This window comes from Maniola jurtina, chromosome 15, assembly GCF_905333055.1.
Source record: "Maniola jurtina chromosome 15, ilManJurt1.1, whole genome shotgun sequence".
Classification (NCBI taxonomy): domain Eukaryota; kingdom Metazoa; phylum Arthropoda; class Insecta; order Lepidoptera; family Nymphalidae; genus Maniola; species Maniola jurtina.
This window is the reverse complement of record NC_060043.1, coordinates 390,449-407,812: the sequence shown is the minus strand read 5'-3', so window position 1 is coordinate 407,812 and position 17,364 is coordinate 390,449. Positions and strand designations below refer to the sequence as shown.

The following is a 17,364-nucleotide window of genomic DNA, read 5'->3' as shown; positions in this document are numbered from 1 at the left end:
TCCTGTTTTTGAATTTTGTAGCACAGACAGGAGATAGAGTGATTTTTGAGATTGACTGTCTTGTATAGAGTTGAATAGATTTTGATCTGTCAGTATATTTTTGTGGTCTGTTAGATCTGATTTTTAGTAACCACTTTTAGTTAATTAGATGATGTATGGTCTAATCTAAGCATCAAATATTTTACAAAGATTAGGTAACCAAGCTTTTCCTTATCTAAGCGTTTTTATGCTCTAAGAATCTTATAGTCTAAGTTTCTATCCAAACCTATAATTGTATATTTGCAAACCATATTTCAACAAATATATTGCATCTGCCTGAAAATTCTTGGCTTACGTTGCCTTTGAAATGGAAACATGAAAACACACAAATCATGCAAATGTACACAAAACATAATAAACCCAAATAACAAAATGTTAATCATGGCAATTTTGCTTTTCTGTTACCTTTCATATGACTCCAAAATTATACAGTAATCCTTAAGCACGTCAAATCGTTAGTTTTTAAAATCACTTCAATCTTTAGAAAAAATATTCAAGATCACGTATTATAGTGAGCTTATATTTGACAATAATAATACATTTTAGTTTAGTTAGAAAACATATCAGACCTTTTATTGCCAAACGCTAACGCAACAAACGTAGTCTTTCTTATTGGATGACCTTTTTCTACTCTCGGCTAAAATTGTGAGTTGTCCTCGAGTAGAAGGTTGTCAAACGATTGAAGGCATTGTTATAATTGCTTTAAAGTTTGGTAATAGAGCGTCGCGTGTAAGATTTGAGTGAGATAACTCGTCACTGAAATTGGCGAAAAGTGGCAGTGTTATGGAAAAGTGAAAGGTTAGCGCCATCTTCACTGACCAGTTTTATCTCAAAAATTGACACACGCGCAGAAAGGCTATAAACCAAAGTAATACAATTTGGTCATGTAACAAAGTAAATAACATATACTTGAGTGTATGTGGTATACCGTTGAGCATATATACAGGGTGTAGCGGGGTATAAAGCGTCAAATAAGCGTGAAGTGTATAAGTGCAAGGTGACGTGGCGTCGTGTTACGATGCGTACACAACAAACGCCAACGCAGGGCTTAGCGTTGGCCATCCAATGGTTGGTGATGGACCAACGTCGGTTTCGTTGGCCCGTTGGCCCGCGTTGGCGCGGTGTGTACGCAGTTTTCGTGCGCGGTCCGCATGCTACAGTGTCGACAACGTCAACGCGTCAGTCTGGTACATCCGCAGACCCCCTGGCGGCAGATGCACATTTCCCTTTGCCTCTCACTTATTATAGAGATACCCGTGATGTCATTGCAAGGATAACAAGTTATAGGAACCAGACCACAGAATTGTAGAGCAATGCAGTAGTTTAATATTAAACTTTTATTTATTTATTTAACTATTATTTATATGCGTTTATTTGCATATGCCAATGCATAGCTTTGTATTGTTTAGTTATGAAACATCTAGGTAAGTACAACGAATCTAACATGTAGATATTTATTCATTTTGAGGGTGAATGTGGTTATTAGTGCGTTGGAGTATCTAATCAAACTCCTGAAAGAGTAGACAAAGTTATCTGATTGTGTTCCATATAAATTGTAGTTTCAGATCATTTTTAAATCATTAAAATACAGCGAAATCGATGATCTGGTTTGTGAAACATTTCTGCTAATTAGTTCGGCTTTTTTTGTAGAAAGATTTGTGCATCTGCTTATCCAGTCCGCAACAAAACATCCCCAATACGTATATTATTTTTATCATCCATAAATTTTTCTTTGGTGATACGCTTTGATTTTATCCCAAAACCGTAACCCAAAAGCCGTCATGAGCGCCGAGGATAGGATTAAAATTTTATACACATCCCAAAAAAGTACCCCAAGTTATCCATAGTTACAGATGATTACTCAATGTCAGTTCCTCCATAGTTACCCTTGGTTTAGTGCGAATCGTTACTTACTGCCCCGACTTTACCTGATATCTACCTCCCACATTGCTTGCCACCATATTAATACCCAGGCTTTTAGAGCGTATCACAAAGGAATTTGTTTAACGGTGGTCTATCCGTCACACGCTCCATACAAACGAAGTTTGGTTCTCATTTGAATATTAACCAATCAAACTCGATGTGATTTTGTGGACACAATTTGTGAGATTTTCGTAAAAATAACTATATAGTTTTGAAATTGCACGGGTTTAAAGACTTGTATATAAATCCTTGAGACCGTGTAACTTTGAAACTGCATATTTTAACCGATATCTAGAAACCACAGAGATAGATATTACTTGCTGGAACGTATCTGTTTTCATTGAATTTGATTGGCTGATATTCAAATGAGAGCCAGACACTTTTGAGTGGAGTGCACTACGAATTACCCCCTCTTAAAGGTTTGCTTTATAATAATTACAAGGTGTTTTGTGAATCGCAGTGGGGTGTCAAGGGTTGGGGGGCGGATCGTGAGTGTACCTCGTAATCCCGGGTCTTGTCGCGACACCACTGCAGCAAGCGCTCTTTAATAGTGACTGCGCTGGCTTGCAGCGCGGGGTCCGTGAACTTGAAGTAAGGCTGCGATGGAGAGCCCGGGCTCTTCGGGGTCTTGGGCGAGCTACAACCGGGTCTCAGGTTAATCCTTTCCACTTCACTGCGCCGACGTCGCGGATTCGCGCAAACACCGCTCCGCGAACATTTGTTGTGACAACGTCTTGTTATATGTCCTTACTCTCTACATGTTCGGCAAAGGAGTATTATGGCACTACGTTAATGTAATAAAAATGTGAAATTGTTTCTAACCGTTTCTTATCTAAATCTCTGAGCTGATGGTTATTTTACCAGAAATCGATAGCTTGTTACCTGAAAACTAAGATAGACTAAATACTTTTACTGTGATAAAATATCCTACCGGCTGCGCCATTTATTAGATATTTGTGATTTAATGAAACTGGTTAACTATTTTAACTAGCTTGGTTTATTTAATAATTGGATGGTCATCCTCATAGAGCATAGGTACAATCCGTCATACAAATAATGACAGCACGAAAGCAGAAATACCACTCAGTTGTATGGAAAATTCCTGTAAAATTCCAAACTAATCTTGACAGCTGTCAAATGAAAAGTTTTAAGAAACACGCATTGGTAAAGGCATTAAAGACGTTGCCACACTCAAAACACTCGCGGTCGTGTCGATTTTATGTAGAAAGTAGACTAAGGTCCTACTGTAATGTTTCTTAAACTTTTCTACGCGTAAGTAGGTTGGTGCGCACTCAGCCACTCGCAATGGTGTGCCTTCACGCGTTGTGCAAGTTATGGCTTATGGTAAGGCAAGTTATGTACATTTGTATTAATGACGCGTGCCTTGATTGTTTGTCTGTAAGCGACTGTCAATCTGGCTAAACTTTGTGTGGATGTAAAGTATTCTAAAATGCTTTTGGTATGATTGCTAAGAACGCACGGAGCCTTTTTCTAGTAATTTAATCCCACTAGTGAATCTACATTTGCTTATTGGTAAGATCCTTTTTATGTATAAATAGCGAGCAAATGAGCAGGCGAGTCACCTGATGTTAAGTGATGAACCCATGAACATTTGCAGTATGAACTGCCAATGCGTTGCCGGCTTTTCAGGAATTTGAATAAGTTCTAGGATCGTTGTTTTAATAAAAAAAAAATTCGCAAAACTGTAAGTTTATTGGATACTGAAACTTATATTTTTCTCGAGTTTAATTTCAAAAGGCAACGGTTTTCTAAAAAAGTGTTTTTTAAGTGGGTATATATTATGTACTCTGCTCCGTAAGTGCTTAGGAAAGCGATGCTATGATGCTTCTAGAACTTTAAAGAAGCAGCTATGACTATAAATATACATGTTACATGAATACCATTTACTGTGAAATTATAATATTTAATTTTTATGTAATAGGTAGGTACTTATCGTATCCAGTAATGGCTGTCAAAATAAATACGCTGCATTAAATATAATATACTATCAAGCAAATATTGGGTATATTATATAACTACGAAGTCTTTAAGAAATTACAAGAAGTAAGTAACTAATATTATGATCTTGTGTTACGCACTGCGGGTTACCGCAAGTTTTTTTTAATTATGAGACAAAGAGTGTTGGTTGTTATTTTTTTTTACAAAATATTGTGGAACAATCCATCAGCGGTAAACCGTAGCGAGTCTTCGATGTTATTGAAGATAGTACTTAATAATTATTATTATAATGTTGTGTATAATTATATTTTGGACCAGAACTCTTATTGTAAGATTTCAAGTTAATTTCGTCACACTGCGTTCGTCAATCTGCAAACCAAGCACAATTAGTGCGACATCGTGTTCTTTCTGGATAAGTTACTAAGCGACGTTTTTAACTGTTTAAAAAAGACCATACAATGTTTATCACGTTGTGCTAAGAAACCTATCCACAGACTATAGATAGGATTGATCATTAATTTTGGCCGTGATAACTTGAAAAGATACACTAAAGAATCTGGGGTAGTATTTATCGTTTATGCTACGGTGTTTGAGACATTATGTTTGAGTAATATGTGGCGGAGGTTTGTGACAGTTTACTTACTTGGGAGAGTTAGTAGAGTTTTGTTTTTCGAGCTGACGGAATTTGGCGAACGGCGACACTTGTTTCGGCGCCGGCCTGGTCATGCTCTCAATTACTGTGGAACAACCAAACCGATAATTAATGTTAAGTATTTTAATGGCCGTATTACGAGTCACGAAAGTCGTAAAAAGTAGGCGGTTACTGCAAAGGTTATCTGTCAATCATGGTCAAGAATAGGTATCTGTCTCTATACCTAAGTTCTCTAATCTAGTGCATTAGAACTATTCTACATTTTCAGCTGTATGATTTGACTGATAGGGAATTATTCGAATATCACCTTTAGAATTTTTGATGGTGGTGCTACTGCTAACGGTTTTCTCGGTGGAGTTCCTCCTCACGCTCGATGTTACAGTCGTCACTTCCTCTTCCTCTGCAAACGAGAGAACACGCTATAACGAGCCAGTCCAGTGGCGATGGCGCTCATAGCTCACAGGGAACACTTGCAAAACAACAGCAAGACAATACAGAGGATACTTAAAGCTATTAGTCAAAATAACACTGTTACGGGACTCGGTGAAATGAAACGTATGTTACTGATATGTATGTACATCGACGTGAGGATGGCCGCGGGGTGCGGAGGGACATGCGACGCGACACAAGCAGGCAGCCCACACACACACGACTCACGCGCGTCTCGCTCGTCCGCCTCTAACTAGTGGAATGTTGGCTACGCGAGCGCCGACACCAGGTCCTCGAACGCGTCGTCGGCGTTGCTCTCGTCCAGGAACTGCAGCTCCGACACCGACGGCATGGTGCGGCTGCGGCCCAGCGCGAACTGCGCCTGCGCGCGCAGCGGCCGCCGCGGCGCCGCCTGCCCCGCGAAGTACGCCTCCACCGTGCGCTTCTTCTCCGGCAGCTCCTCGCGCGCGATCCCGCCCTCGAACAGCTTCGGCACGGCCAGCAGGTGCATGGACTTGGTGCGCGCCACCACCCTGCGCGGCGAGCCCGCCGTCGGGCCGAATTCGCCCATCCTGTGCCAGGAGCCGGAGCGCGCCAGCGCCGCGCCGGGGCTGGAGCCGCGGCTGCCGAGCGAGTCGCCGGAGAACACGGACTCGCGGGACGCGGCGAGCGCGGGGCTGCGGAGCGCGGCCGGGGAGCGGGGCGGCGAGGCGGCGTGCGGGGGAGACGGGCCGGGGCGGGCGGGGGGCGGGGCCGGCCGTACCTGGTTGCGTCGGGGGGCCACCTTGTCGAGCGCGCCGCGCAGGCTGTCGGCGGCGCCGCGCGTGCGCACGCCCGCCGTGATGGTGGCGGCGCCGCGCACCGGCCCGCGCATCACGCGCGTCACCACGCGCCCGTGCTCCGTCGTCGCGCCCGCCTCGTGCACCCCGTTCTGCAGCTCGGGGGGGACCTTCGGCTTCGAGGGGCTCGCGGGCGCCACGCGCTTCGTCGGCGAGGGGATGTATTCGTAGTTGTTACTCTCGTTCATCACGACGTCCGGCAAGTAGTCCACCTTGTGCGCCTTCGCCTTCTCTATATCGGGAGTCTGTTGGAGGGGTACGAAGGTGGAGGTGCCGTTCTGCGGCGTGTAGTCCACGATGGTGTAGTTGGGGGGAGGGGGAGGCTTGTGGACGGGAACTTCTCGGCCGTCGTTCACCGAATTGCTGCGGGACTTTTCCCTGATTTGCCTCTCGTAGAATTCTATTTGGAGCTGCTGCGCGTCCACTTTGGGTGGGAATCGTTCCGGGCTGGGGAGAGTTTTTGTTTCGCCGAGTTTTTTCACGAGCTCCGGCGCTGCTAGGTTGTTCTGGCTCGGGATCGGTTTGATCGGATAGTTCGTCTGCGGACGTACGTGAGTCGGGGGTGGGGGCTGCTGGTATCCGTACGTTTTGGGCGGCGGAGCCGTTTGCGACTCTACCTTATTATTATAATCGTACTTAGTGAATCCGACAGTCCTATCGACTTCGGGCGTCGAGTGCGAGGGCGCGTGCGAAGTGGGGCTGAGTGCGTTTATAACGAGCGGGTAGTCGGTCGATGGAGACACTGGAATGCTGCAAGAAGGCGGACTCCAAATGTTCGGGGGTGCCGTCGTGGGGGACGTGATCTTCTTGAGTGGCTTAAATGCGGACATAGGTGCGTGAGAAAATTGATTTACCGGTATAGGCTTTGCAATAAACGGTTTAACTATTTGTTTGACCGGTGAAATCGGTGTCTGCAAGATAGGCGGATGGACGGGCGGAGGCGGCGGCTGCGCTGGCGCCGCGGCGTGGCTGCGCAGGGAGTCTCTGCGTTGCGATACCCACGGAGGTTTAACGATTTCGGGAGTGATGTCCGCTAAGAATTTCCGTGGCCGTGGTGCAGATGTCTGTGAACTCTCGTTAGCGTTTTTCCAAAACCGTTTAGCCGATGAAGCGCTCAAAGATCTTCCGTTTTCCTGTCTCTCGCGATTTTCAAAGTTATTTTTAATATTACCGAACCTACTACTCCAATTGGCTTGCTTGACGGCTGGATTTCGTGCTATATTATCCTCATTTTTCTGCATGAACGCCAAAAATTTCCTGTCGTTATCAGTTTGCGGCTGAAACGGGGGCACCTGCGGAGCGCGCTGGACGTTGTTTTCTTCGTCCGTGTCGTCGTCGAACCTGTACCCGCCGAGCGGCCGGCCGATGTCTATGGTGTTCGCACGTTTCATGCGACTGCGCTTGTTGTTGTTAAATCGACTTAAAGGTTTCGATAGATCATCGGCTGCGGCCTGTGGGGCTGCGAAGTTGTACCCCGGCGGTGGGGGTCTGTAATACGAGGTGCGCTTCGGTTCCTCTTCGGGTTTCTGTTGCACGAGGGCCGGTCGGCTGACCGGGGCTCGTCTGATAGGGGGAGGAGGTTCCTTCTGTACTTTAGAATCAAACTTATTAGCGATAGCTGCGATGCTGTTTTTTGTGTCCGAGCGCCAGCGTTCGGCAGCACTTTTAGTATGGTCGAGCGCTGCGTCTGCTATTGAATGTCTGAAAAACTCAGGTTTGCGAGGCGCAGGTGCTCGTCTTTCTACGACGCAAGCATCTCTGTGTATTTTCGGTGCGTCGTAAGTGACGTTATGCGGCATGGGGGCAGATTTGTGTCGCGCCTCGACAGGCGTGTGATAACTGACCTGATCGTCGATACTTTGCTTGCGTTCAGGGGTGGACGGTTCCTCGGTGCTCGGGTTGGATTCCGTCGAGGAGGTGCATGGGGTTATGGGTTTAGTGGACTCCGGTAGCAGCTGGCCTCGGTCTACCATGCGCCGCGCTTCCTCTAGTTCCTCGCGGGTGACGCCGACGGTGTGGCGGGAGGTGCGGCTGCGTCGTTTCGGCTTGCGCTTGCAGCCGTCCAGTCTGTCCGCGGCATCGAGGGCGTCCTCTAGCCGGTCGGCAAGGGCTAGGAGCGCGCGCGCTTGGGGGTGGTCGTTGGGGGGCGCGAGGGCGAGGCGCAGCCGCTGCAGCGAGCGCCGCACGTCGGCGACGACGTCGTGCGAGGCGGCGCCGAGGCCGGCCAGCAGGCGCTGCCCGCCGCCCTGCAGCAGGCCCTGCAGCAGCGGGAGGAGGAGGGACTCACCGCGTTCGGCCGCTTGCTCCTCTGCCTCGACGGGCTCGCCGGCCGCCTCCAGCGCCGCGGTCACTGCGCTCGCGCATGCTGAGGACAGTGCACGCATACATTTAAAACTCTGGACCTTGATTTCATGAACACTTCTAAATACACTAGACTATTTTAAATCATGCAGCACAAAAAAGCTGTAAAAAATATGAAGACTAATAACAACGGTAGCTTTAATTCACTAAGGAAGGAAGATATCAAAAATGGTAGGTATATACTATAGAATACAGCCCAGCAATATTCTTGACCCCCAAATTAAGATCTCTTGTGCTGTGTAAACGCTTCAAACAAATAAATACAGCTGCGTATATATTTTTTAATTTTTCGCGGACTCAAAGAAATATCGTTCGTGTAATACGTAGAGATAGGTATACATAAGTAACTAGGTAGATATATGTAATTTAAGATACAATTTCTATTGAATAGATTCTTTCAAAAGTGCGTCTATATAATATCTAAGCGAAAAATTTCATGCGAACTGCAATAACCGCCTACTTTTTACGTTTACATATATAGAAAATTTTATCGTTGCATTGTTAAAAAATAGGTCGTTTCATAATTTGTGTCAGGAACCCTGAAGTGGGTGTATGTGTATGTGTATGTGTGTGTGTGTGTGTGTGTGTGTGTGTATGTGTATGAAAGGTGAAGACGAAGCACATCAAAGTATTAAAATAGTATTGACTATTGACGGAGTGGTATCGATGTAAAATATTGAAATGTCAGCAATGTAACTGGGGTGTACCTTCTTGTTCAGCCATGAGTGTGCGGAGGCGCGCGCGCAGACGTCGCCGCTGCTCGTAGTCGCTGCACTCGTCCAACTAGAATTCATTCAATTTATGCTATTAATTACTAGCTGATGCCCGCGATTTCCTTTCCGTAGATATAGGTTTTAAAAATCTCGTGGGAATTCATTGATTTTCCGGGATTAAAAGTAGCCTATATTCCCAGCCAAATCCGTCCTGTAGTTTTTGCGTGAAAGAGTAACAAACATCCATCCATACAAACTTCCGTGTTTATATTTGTATGATTACCTATGGTCATGTGTAGGTAAATATCACGTTTTTTTATTGCAGATTTTTTTTAGGTATTCAATTCATAGACTTGGCTGCAATTAAACTTGCTGACAAGTGATGATGTATCCTGAGATGGTGCGCGCTTGCATAGAAGATGCCTATTGACTTGAAGGTACCCATATTAAAAGTGCAGTGAAAACTGATGCCGGAAGGGCGTTTCTTAACCTAGCGGTTCGAATTAGAAACGAGGAAGCAAATTGCTTCGTAGGTACCTATGTATGTCCGTGGAATTTCGACTATGTACGGGTGCAGATCTCGGCGATGCCTTAGACCCATTACCTACAGTTGACTAGTCGCCCGGCAACTCAGTCGACGGAGACTCACGACTGGTAGAATCTGTGATTTTTTTTTTTTTTTAATTATATAGACTAGCGCTTGGCTGCAATCAGACCTGCTAGCAAGTGATGATGCAGCCTAAGATGGAGCGCGCTTGCCTAGAAGTTACCTATTCACTCTTGACTTGAAGGTACCCATATTATAGGTGGAAGGGAAAACTGACGCCGGAAGGGCGTTCCATATCCTAGCGGTTCGAATTAGGAAAGAGGAAGCAAATCGTTTCGTACGTATTCGAGGAATTTCGACTACGTACGGATGCAGACCTTGACGATGCCTGGCAGTACGATGGTAGAAAGGTGAAGGAGGAACCAGGTCAAACAGTTCTTGTGCACACTCTCCGAAATATATCCTGTAGAATACCGATAGACTGGCAACTTTACGCCGATGTTCTAAACTTTGGAGTTTAGTTTTCATCAGTGCTTCGTCACCAATGAGTCTTCTAGCTCGGCGATCCACCGAATCCAATGCTTCGAGCTGGTACTTGGCAGAGCCATCCCATAAATGGCTGCAGTACTCCATGCACGATCGAACTTGAGCTTGGTACAGGGTGAGAAGCTGTTCCGGCGTGAAGTACCGCTTGACTTTGTTGAGGATGCCAAGTTTCTTGCCAGCTGTTTTTGCCTTGGATTCGATGCATTGTCCAAAGTTGAGATTGGACGAATTTGTATGGAACTTGCCGAGTCTATTACGCACGGACACGACACGGCGACTTCCATATAAATTACAGATTCTAACGGTCGCCGCCGACTGAATTGCCGGACGACTAGTCCACCACACGTAATGGGTCTGACGGTACGATAGGCTTGCGCTTGACGACTATCATGCCTTAATAAAGGATGCAATGATGATGTCAAGTTGGAACGCGCTAGCCTAGTAGATGCCTTTTCACTCTTGTCTTGAAGATAGTCTACTTAAATTACATGTGGCAGGAAACACGGTTACCAGAAGGGCTTGTTCCGGACTTTAGTGATTCGTATCAGAAACGTTTCGTGCGAGTAGATAGTTTTGAGCTTTTCTTCTATTGTTTTGATTTTAGTAGATAGAGATACCTAAGTAGATAGAATAACAAAGCTTTAAGCCACCCATTGTGTTTTATGACTACCTGGTTTATGGTTATAGCTACTTAAGTGCACTTTGCATAAAAGAAAACACTTTACGTTTAAGTAAATAAAAATCGCTAGAAAATCAATTGTTATACAAACATGTGTATGTACCTACTAATAAAACACTTCACTTACGTACTGTAAGCAAGACTCTACCTATTTACATTATTATTTATAATGGATTTTTAAACTAAAACAAATATTAGTTAAACGTTCAACCGGCAGAAGTAGTTAATGTTGTAATAATGTCCATGTTTATTTAATAATAATAATATAAGCCTGTATTTATTTTTTATACGTTTATAGAAATGAGAGTTCTGACTACATTGGTGGTGAAATCATTCATTTTGTTGTGTTATATTTACATTAACTTTTACTTCATTATTTAGAAACTATAAGTAAATAATATTAGGCAAGTATTTGCTTTTGTTTGGTAAAATAGGTGTGCGCTTTCATCTTTCATCAAACCACGAAAAAGCTTAGCGAGCAGGTTTTAAAGATTTTAACCGTATAATTCCTGAAAACCAGTATTAATCAGGCAAGATTAGAAAGATACTCTCCGCGTCTGTGTGTGTATACTGTATAGGTATATATAAACTTTCATTTTTTTTCATTTCAATTACAGATTTCACTATAGGCTTTGGAATGAAGTAATAAAATGATGTGATAATTTTTTTTGCGGTAGTTTATGGGGCTATAATTAATTATTAAAGAAAATAATTAAAAAAAATGGATTTGATTTTTTTTCGAAATTCGCTATACATCACACATCATTTTATTACTACAGTCCAAGACCCATAATTACCAATATTGCCACAATATTTTTACCATATTATGAGTCCCAATGTACAGCAACACAATGGCGCCTGCAGGGGGAAATGATCAGTTACCGGAAACCGGAAGTGAAGTGACTTGCTTTGTGTACATCTCCTATGTACCGGTATGTAGGTACCGGTGTGCCTACGTCACGGAAATGCACTCAAATGTTTACTGTAGTTTACTGCTAGTGGTTATGGTCACGGTACCATAATTATGGATATTTACACTTTCTAGTTAGTTAGTTCTATGAGTCATTTTTTTAAAGAAACTGATATTTAAAAATTAAGTACCTAACCTCTGTTTGTGCAAAACATCGCTCTCTTTATTCGCTACCTATTTTAAAAGTAGTAGAGAGAATAACCTTCATTATACAAATTGACGTCGATACATCAATAATGACTATTGTTTATCAAAATTGCCCCCGGGCAGAAAGTTGTTCATGTACCTACCTAGCAGTGTAATGTTAGAACACTGAAATGGACTTATACAACTAGGTACGCTGGAAGAGGTGTGCCGTACAAAATTACAGTTATTTTTTGTGCCTATTCGAAACGCCCCACCGAGTGCACCGGGAATTAAAACTGACATTTTGTGTCAAATGATCTTCGTGTTAACACTTGACACTGTGTTGAAAGATGTCTCCGTTCCGAGTACGCTCACATGACGAAATGGCGAAAATAAAGTTGCTTAAAAACACAGGTCGGCCATCCACAATATCAAGTTTGGAACATGAGCAGCTATAGTTTTAAGTTTACGTAATTAAATATCACCATTACATCATTGCCATTCGAAGTCTGTCGATCTGCACTTGGTCAGTGTGGTGGACTATGGTCTATGGCCAAACCTTTCTCATTCTCAGAACAGACCCGTGCTCTGTAGTGACTAGTGAGCCAGTGATGGGTTGATCATGACGATGATCATCATTATCTAACAAATTCAGCAATTGGAAATTAAAAAGTCGGCATACAATGGTACCCAATTTGAATAAATGGTTTGATTTTGAGGTTGAAATCTATAGAGCGCACTTTGAATTTGCTTAGACTTGGCTTAGACTTAAGGTTTAGTTAAACCGAGACAGATTTATAAGGCTGTCTCGTTTTAACGGTGTCTTAAACCCGAGCAAAGTCAAAGTGCGCTCTATAGATCTCAGCCTGAGTTTGAGCAGTTCCAGCGTACTTGTATAAGCAGAGGTCAGTGCTTAGAATGAATTAAGTTGTCTCCAAGCTCGGAGTGGGAAAGCAATAAGTCATGGTGAATATCGGGACAGTCATCATGAGTCGACGCTCGTTTTCACTGAACGACTCGACAGCCGACAGTCGACACGCCACATGAAAGTGAGTCTGACTTAACAGGGTTAACGGTCTCGTGGCTGCAAATTGAGACTCGTTTGTCAAGGTAGGGTTGTTTTGAAGGTTAATCCATACTAAATAATATTAACTAGGTATGGATACTTCAGTACCGTCATAGATTTGATAATACGTACCGTAGTACAGTAGGTATTTGGTGAAGAACGTTGACCCAAAACCAAATATTGAATTAGAAATTCAATTAAATTATTTTTCAAGGGGCTTCCATACATGAAAAAGGAGTCGGATTTTTTTCTTACCATAGCATGTGGGGTATCATTGTTTAGAACTCATTGAGTAGGTATATAATTTTTTAGTTTATTTTTTATCTTAAAAAATAAGGAAATGGGAATGAACCCGGGACCTCCCACTAATAAGACCACAGCGTTGCGCCAGGGAGACATAGGTGTGGAAACTCGCCCGGCGTCTTGCGGTACGGTGGTGAAAATGTGAGCAAGGGTATATAGAACCTTAGCGGTTATAAAAGGGGGAAAATGAGGGGGTTTCTGAGCTGGAGACTTACTAATTTCCTCAAGACGCGCTCGTCCCAGCACTGCTCGATGTCGAGCTGCTCGCTGTGGCGACTGCTGCTCACCTTGCCTGCACTGCTCTGGACTGTCTCCTGGAACAAAACACAAAAATTTTACAACTTTACATTTACCGCTGTCTCGTAGTAAAACTAAGTTCTGCTTTTACCCCTGATAGGGCGTTCACTGATTCGTATTCAGTTCGTTTTCGTGATTCGTGAAATACGATTCGAAGTGGCCGTCATACAAAACGTACGGATACGTGTACACTCATTCCATTTGCAATTTGACTGATCCGAATAATTCCTCCGAATAGAGTCTCTCGAAAAATAAAAGAGGCAAAGAAAAGCTAAAGCTAAACAAAAGCTTATACGATGAACTACAAAATGGTGTTTTGTCACCTTACGTTACCTTAAAACTTAAGCTACGATGGTTCCAAACGCACCCTGATATGAGAAGAATATATATAATTTTTTTAATGCCATTACAAGTTAGCCCTTTACTGCAATTTTATCTGGTGGTAAATAATGATACAGTCTAAAATGGAAGGGGTATGGCAGTTTTTAATAACAACCATACCCCTTTGGTTTCTACACCGCATCATACCGAACGCTAATCGCTTGGCGGCAGGCCTTTGCCGGTAGGGTGGTAACTAGTCACGCAGTCTCCCACCAGACCAGACAAGAAATTATAAAATTCCAAACCCCTGCCGCATCATTTAAATTATCAAAGTTTGAGCCTTTGACAGATATTTAGTGGTTAATATTAGCGGGAATGTATGAAAATGAAAAAAAAAACCGAAGCTCCGTGGCAGGGACCTTGTGTGTTGTGAACGAGTTTGCCCTTCAGACTGACAGTTCTATTTCTAATCCACCATTTCTCTTGATGACTCACTTTTAACCTCTTTATAAATTTTAAGTAAGTTGGGGACATTTTAATGAAAATCTCTAAGAATGAAACAATAGTTCTTACATCGTATTGTTTAAATAGATATTTTTTGTATATATTATCTAATCGTAAAGTAAGGGTAGGTATCTATCTAGTTATGCGCCCAGTTCAATACAATTATTTGCACAACGTGTGAAGGTACATAAGATGTAAAATCTAAGAAACAGAGTTACACATTAACATTACAGAATTGCACATTAGGTATGTCCACGTACAAATATTGAGATTACCAAGGAAAAATATTAAATTTTCTTGTATTCTATCATGGAATAGGCGCGACTAGACCGATGGTATCCAAAAGCACTTAGTAGTTTCAAGTTCAGTTAGTCCAAAAAATTCCCGAATTTGAACGTTTAACTTGAACTTTGTCTTCATTTTCGTAAGTAGGTATATATATTATGCGAATGAAGCCATGACATAAAGTTAATTTTGTAAAATGAGTAGGAAAGCTTAATTTTAATCACATTATTTTGAGGTGAAGGTTGGAAGTGTTGGTTACCTATCAATACCTTCAATGCCATCAGGCGTCTACGGATAAAATAATTAAAAAAAATATTCTCAATTCGACCATTAATTGATTAATTTTTATGCGTGCTAATTACGGCATTCACAGACAGGCTTTAATTGTTATTTATTTTTGTCTCTGACAAGCGTTCAAAAGGAGAAGGTTAGTATCCAGTGGTTCCCAGCAGTCGAGTTTTATAGTAAAGTCGACAAAAACTAGCATTGGAAGTGGGCATCACCTTAAAATACAAGTTGCTACAATGCTGTTCAAGGCTTCAGCGGGTTTCGCGATCTGACTGGCTGGCTGGTAGCTTTCATAATTTACATGTCTTAAAATTAAGGAAATTAATGTAGGGTGCATCATGGATGTAGGAAATAATAATTCTTTTGGTATGCATATTAGGTAATTGACGATCAAAGAATGTTATCTTGTAAAGGAAAAAGCTAAATACTTAGGTAAATAGAGTATGACAGATGGCAAATACCTACTCGGTCAAAACTTACAATAAAATATTATAGACTTCTTAGACTGAAGTTAATGCCTTTTTGATGCATAGTGGAACACTCATTTCCATTGACAGCCTGTTAAACCATTTGACAGGATGTTAAATTAACAAACTGAGTATGGTTAAATCGGGTCTTAGAGGACAATGAAAGTGAATAACAGATATCTAGTTAATTGTATTTTTCTTCGGTGTATTTTATACAGAAAGATCTGACACTGTCCCCAAACGTATATAAATATACAAACAAATGTTTCAAACAAAAAAAACACATCTAATAATAAATCGGAAACTTTATTACACAAGATAGTTATCAAAGCAGTGATGTAATGGAGAAAAACGCAGTGAATATTTAGGCCAAGATTAATAGGAAAATGTGTTTCAGAATTACAGCACTCTACTACATTCTTTTAAACGTCTGCGTGGGTTGAGAATCGTCATAACAAGCCGTTAAGACGTTCCCACTTGCCTCCGGCCTGGGCCTTGGAGTAAAATATGCACTAGTATAATATTATTGCTGTATCTAGTTGTAAACTTTTATGAGCCTAGGATTAATTCATCGAAATAAATGTGTATTAACTTCCGGGCAGATATTTCAACAGCTGAAATAACGAATCTTTTTGTATATTTCCTTGCGATCACAGAAGTTTTGCTGTTACAGGGTGTTTGTGCAACATTCTTATTCGTTTTCGTAAAAATAAGTAACAATACCTATTTTATCATCATTATATTTATGATTTCTTATAACTCTCATTTTAACGGCAATAACAAAGAAACGAGAGAATCTTTAAATAGTTTGAGCGAAAGGGAGGGAATCGTGCAATAACGCACCAACTGCGTTGTAATGTTTTTGTATGAAGACCAACCAAGACGCGTTCTCCGGAACAAGACAAAAACAAAACGACCATGATAACATCCCGTCTTGCATTGCGTCGCACGCGCAGACTTATGGGCATGCGGCGAATGCCGACACGGAGGTTTTTTATCAATGAATTTAAAGAAACAGTTTCTATTATAAGAAATTAGAGAAATGGAGACAAGCAGCGAGTGACCGTGACATCGGTCGAGGGAAATCGACTTTTGAAAACGGTTGTGCTACGAAACGGTGTTTATTGAATATGGTTTTCCGATATCCGATTCCGATTATAATTTTTTTTTGCTATGAAAAAGAAGTAACTTTATTACACTAAAGTTGGGGATAGCAGGCGACCGGGAACTTGCTACTCCCAACTTTAGTGACACTTGGCCTTGTCCACAAGTTTATAGACGCTCAACGCCCAGCTGGCTATGTATCTCTCTGGAGGACAAAATCCGTAATGACGAAAACCGTAGAAGAACCAAAGTAACCGAAATAGCTCAACCAATTAGCAAGCTGAAATGGCAGTGGGCAGGCCAGGTCTAAGGGTAGACGTGTTCTAAAGTGGATACCGCGTACCAGCAAGCGCAGTGTGCGCCGAGCTTCAGCGGATTTTGCGTAAAGGATCAGCCTGGCTGTCCGATGCGGAAATGCTGTCAGTATTCTTGACACCATTCTACGCGGGCATAATTTGTACAGTAAGCAGATAAATCTAGCTTTAAGTTTTATTGTAATATTAACTAGTAAAGTCGATGAGGCAGACGTGTTCTGGAGTGGAGACTGCGAGTGGAGTGGAGCGAGTGGATGAGGAAGGCGGAGGACTGTGTTTGGTGGCGCGCTCTTGGAAAGGCCTATGTCCAACAGTAGACGCATACAGGCCAATGGAATGGAATGGAAAAAAGTAGAATTGATGTTTTAGCACAGAAAATTTTACCATGTTTATATATACTCTGTCATCAATCTCATACAATAAAAAGAAAAGTCCTGACTCACTCACTGACTCATCAGCATCCAGCCCAAACCCTTTGACCTAGAAAGCTCCGCTTAGGTTCCCTTTATATTGTTGACAAGGAATAAGGTCGAATTTTTTGAAATTCTCACGCAAACAAAGCTGCGGGTGGTCGCTACTTTAGTAGTTTAATGGCTACATTAGGTTAATAAACTATTCTTCGGGTTAAATTA

The 17,364-nt window shown here is 42.4% G+C and overlaps 1 protein-coding gene across 15 annotated transcripts in view; it reads right to left on the bottom strand.

Moving 5' to 3' along the window:
• LOC123872836 (microtubule-associated protein futsch) overlaps positions 1-17,364 on the bottom strand; it is a 119,621-nt gene that overhangs the window by 2,592 nt on the left and 99,665 nt on the right. For 10 of the 15 annotated variants that reach the window (XM_045917395.1, XM_045917398.1, XM_045917400.1 and 7 more), the window contains 5 exons: positions 13,368-13,466; positions 8,910-8,985; positions 5,231-8,206; positions 4,881-4,973; positions 4,571-4,658 (listed from right to left, as the gene is read on the bottom strand). In XM_045917395.1, the coding sequence (XP_045773351.1) occupies positions 5,271-8,206; positions 8,910-8,985; positions 13,368-13,466 (3,111 nt within the window). In that variant the 3' untranslated portion in view covers positions 4,571-4,658; positions 4,881-4,973; positions 5,231-5,270. Of the gene's footprint in view, positions 1-2,460; positions 2,600-3,221; positions 3,932-4,564; positions 4,659-4,880; positions 4,974-5,230; positions 8,207-8,909; positions 8,986-13,367; positions 13,467-17,364 lie in introns of those variants that run through there. The other 5 variants (XM_045917405.1, XM_045917410.1, XM_045917407.1 and 2 more) reach the window with 4 other exon arrangements.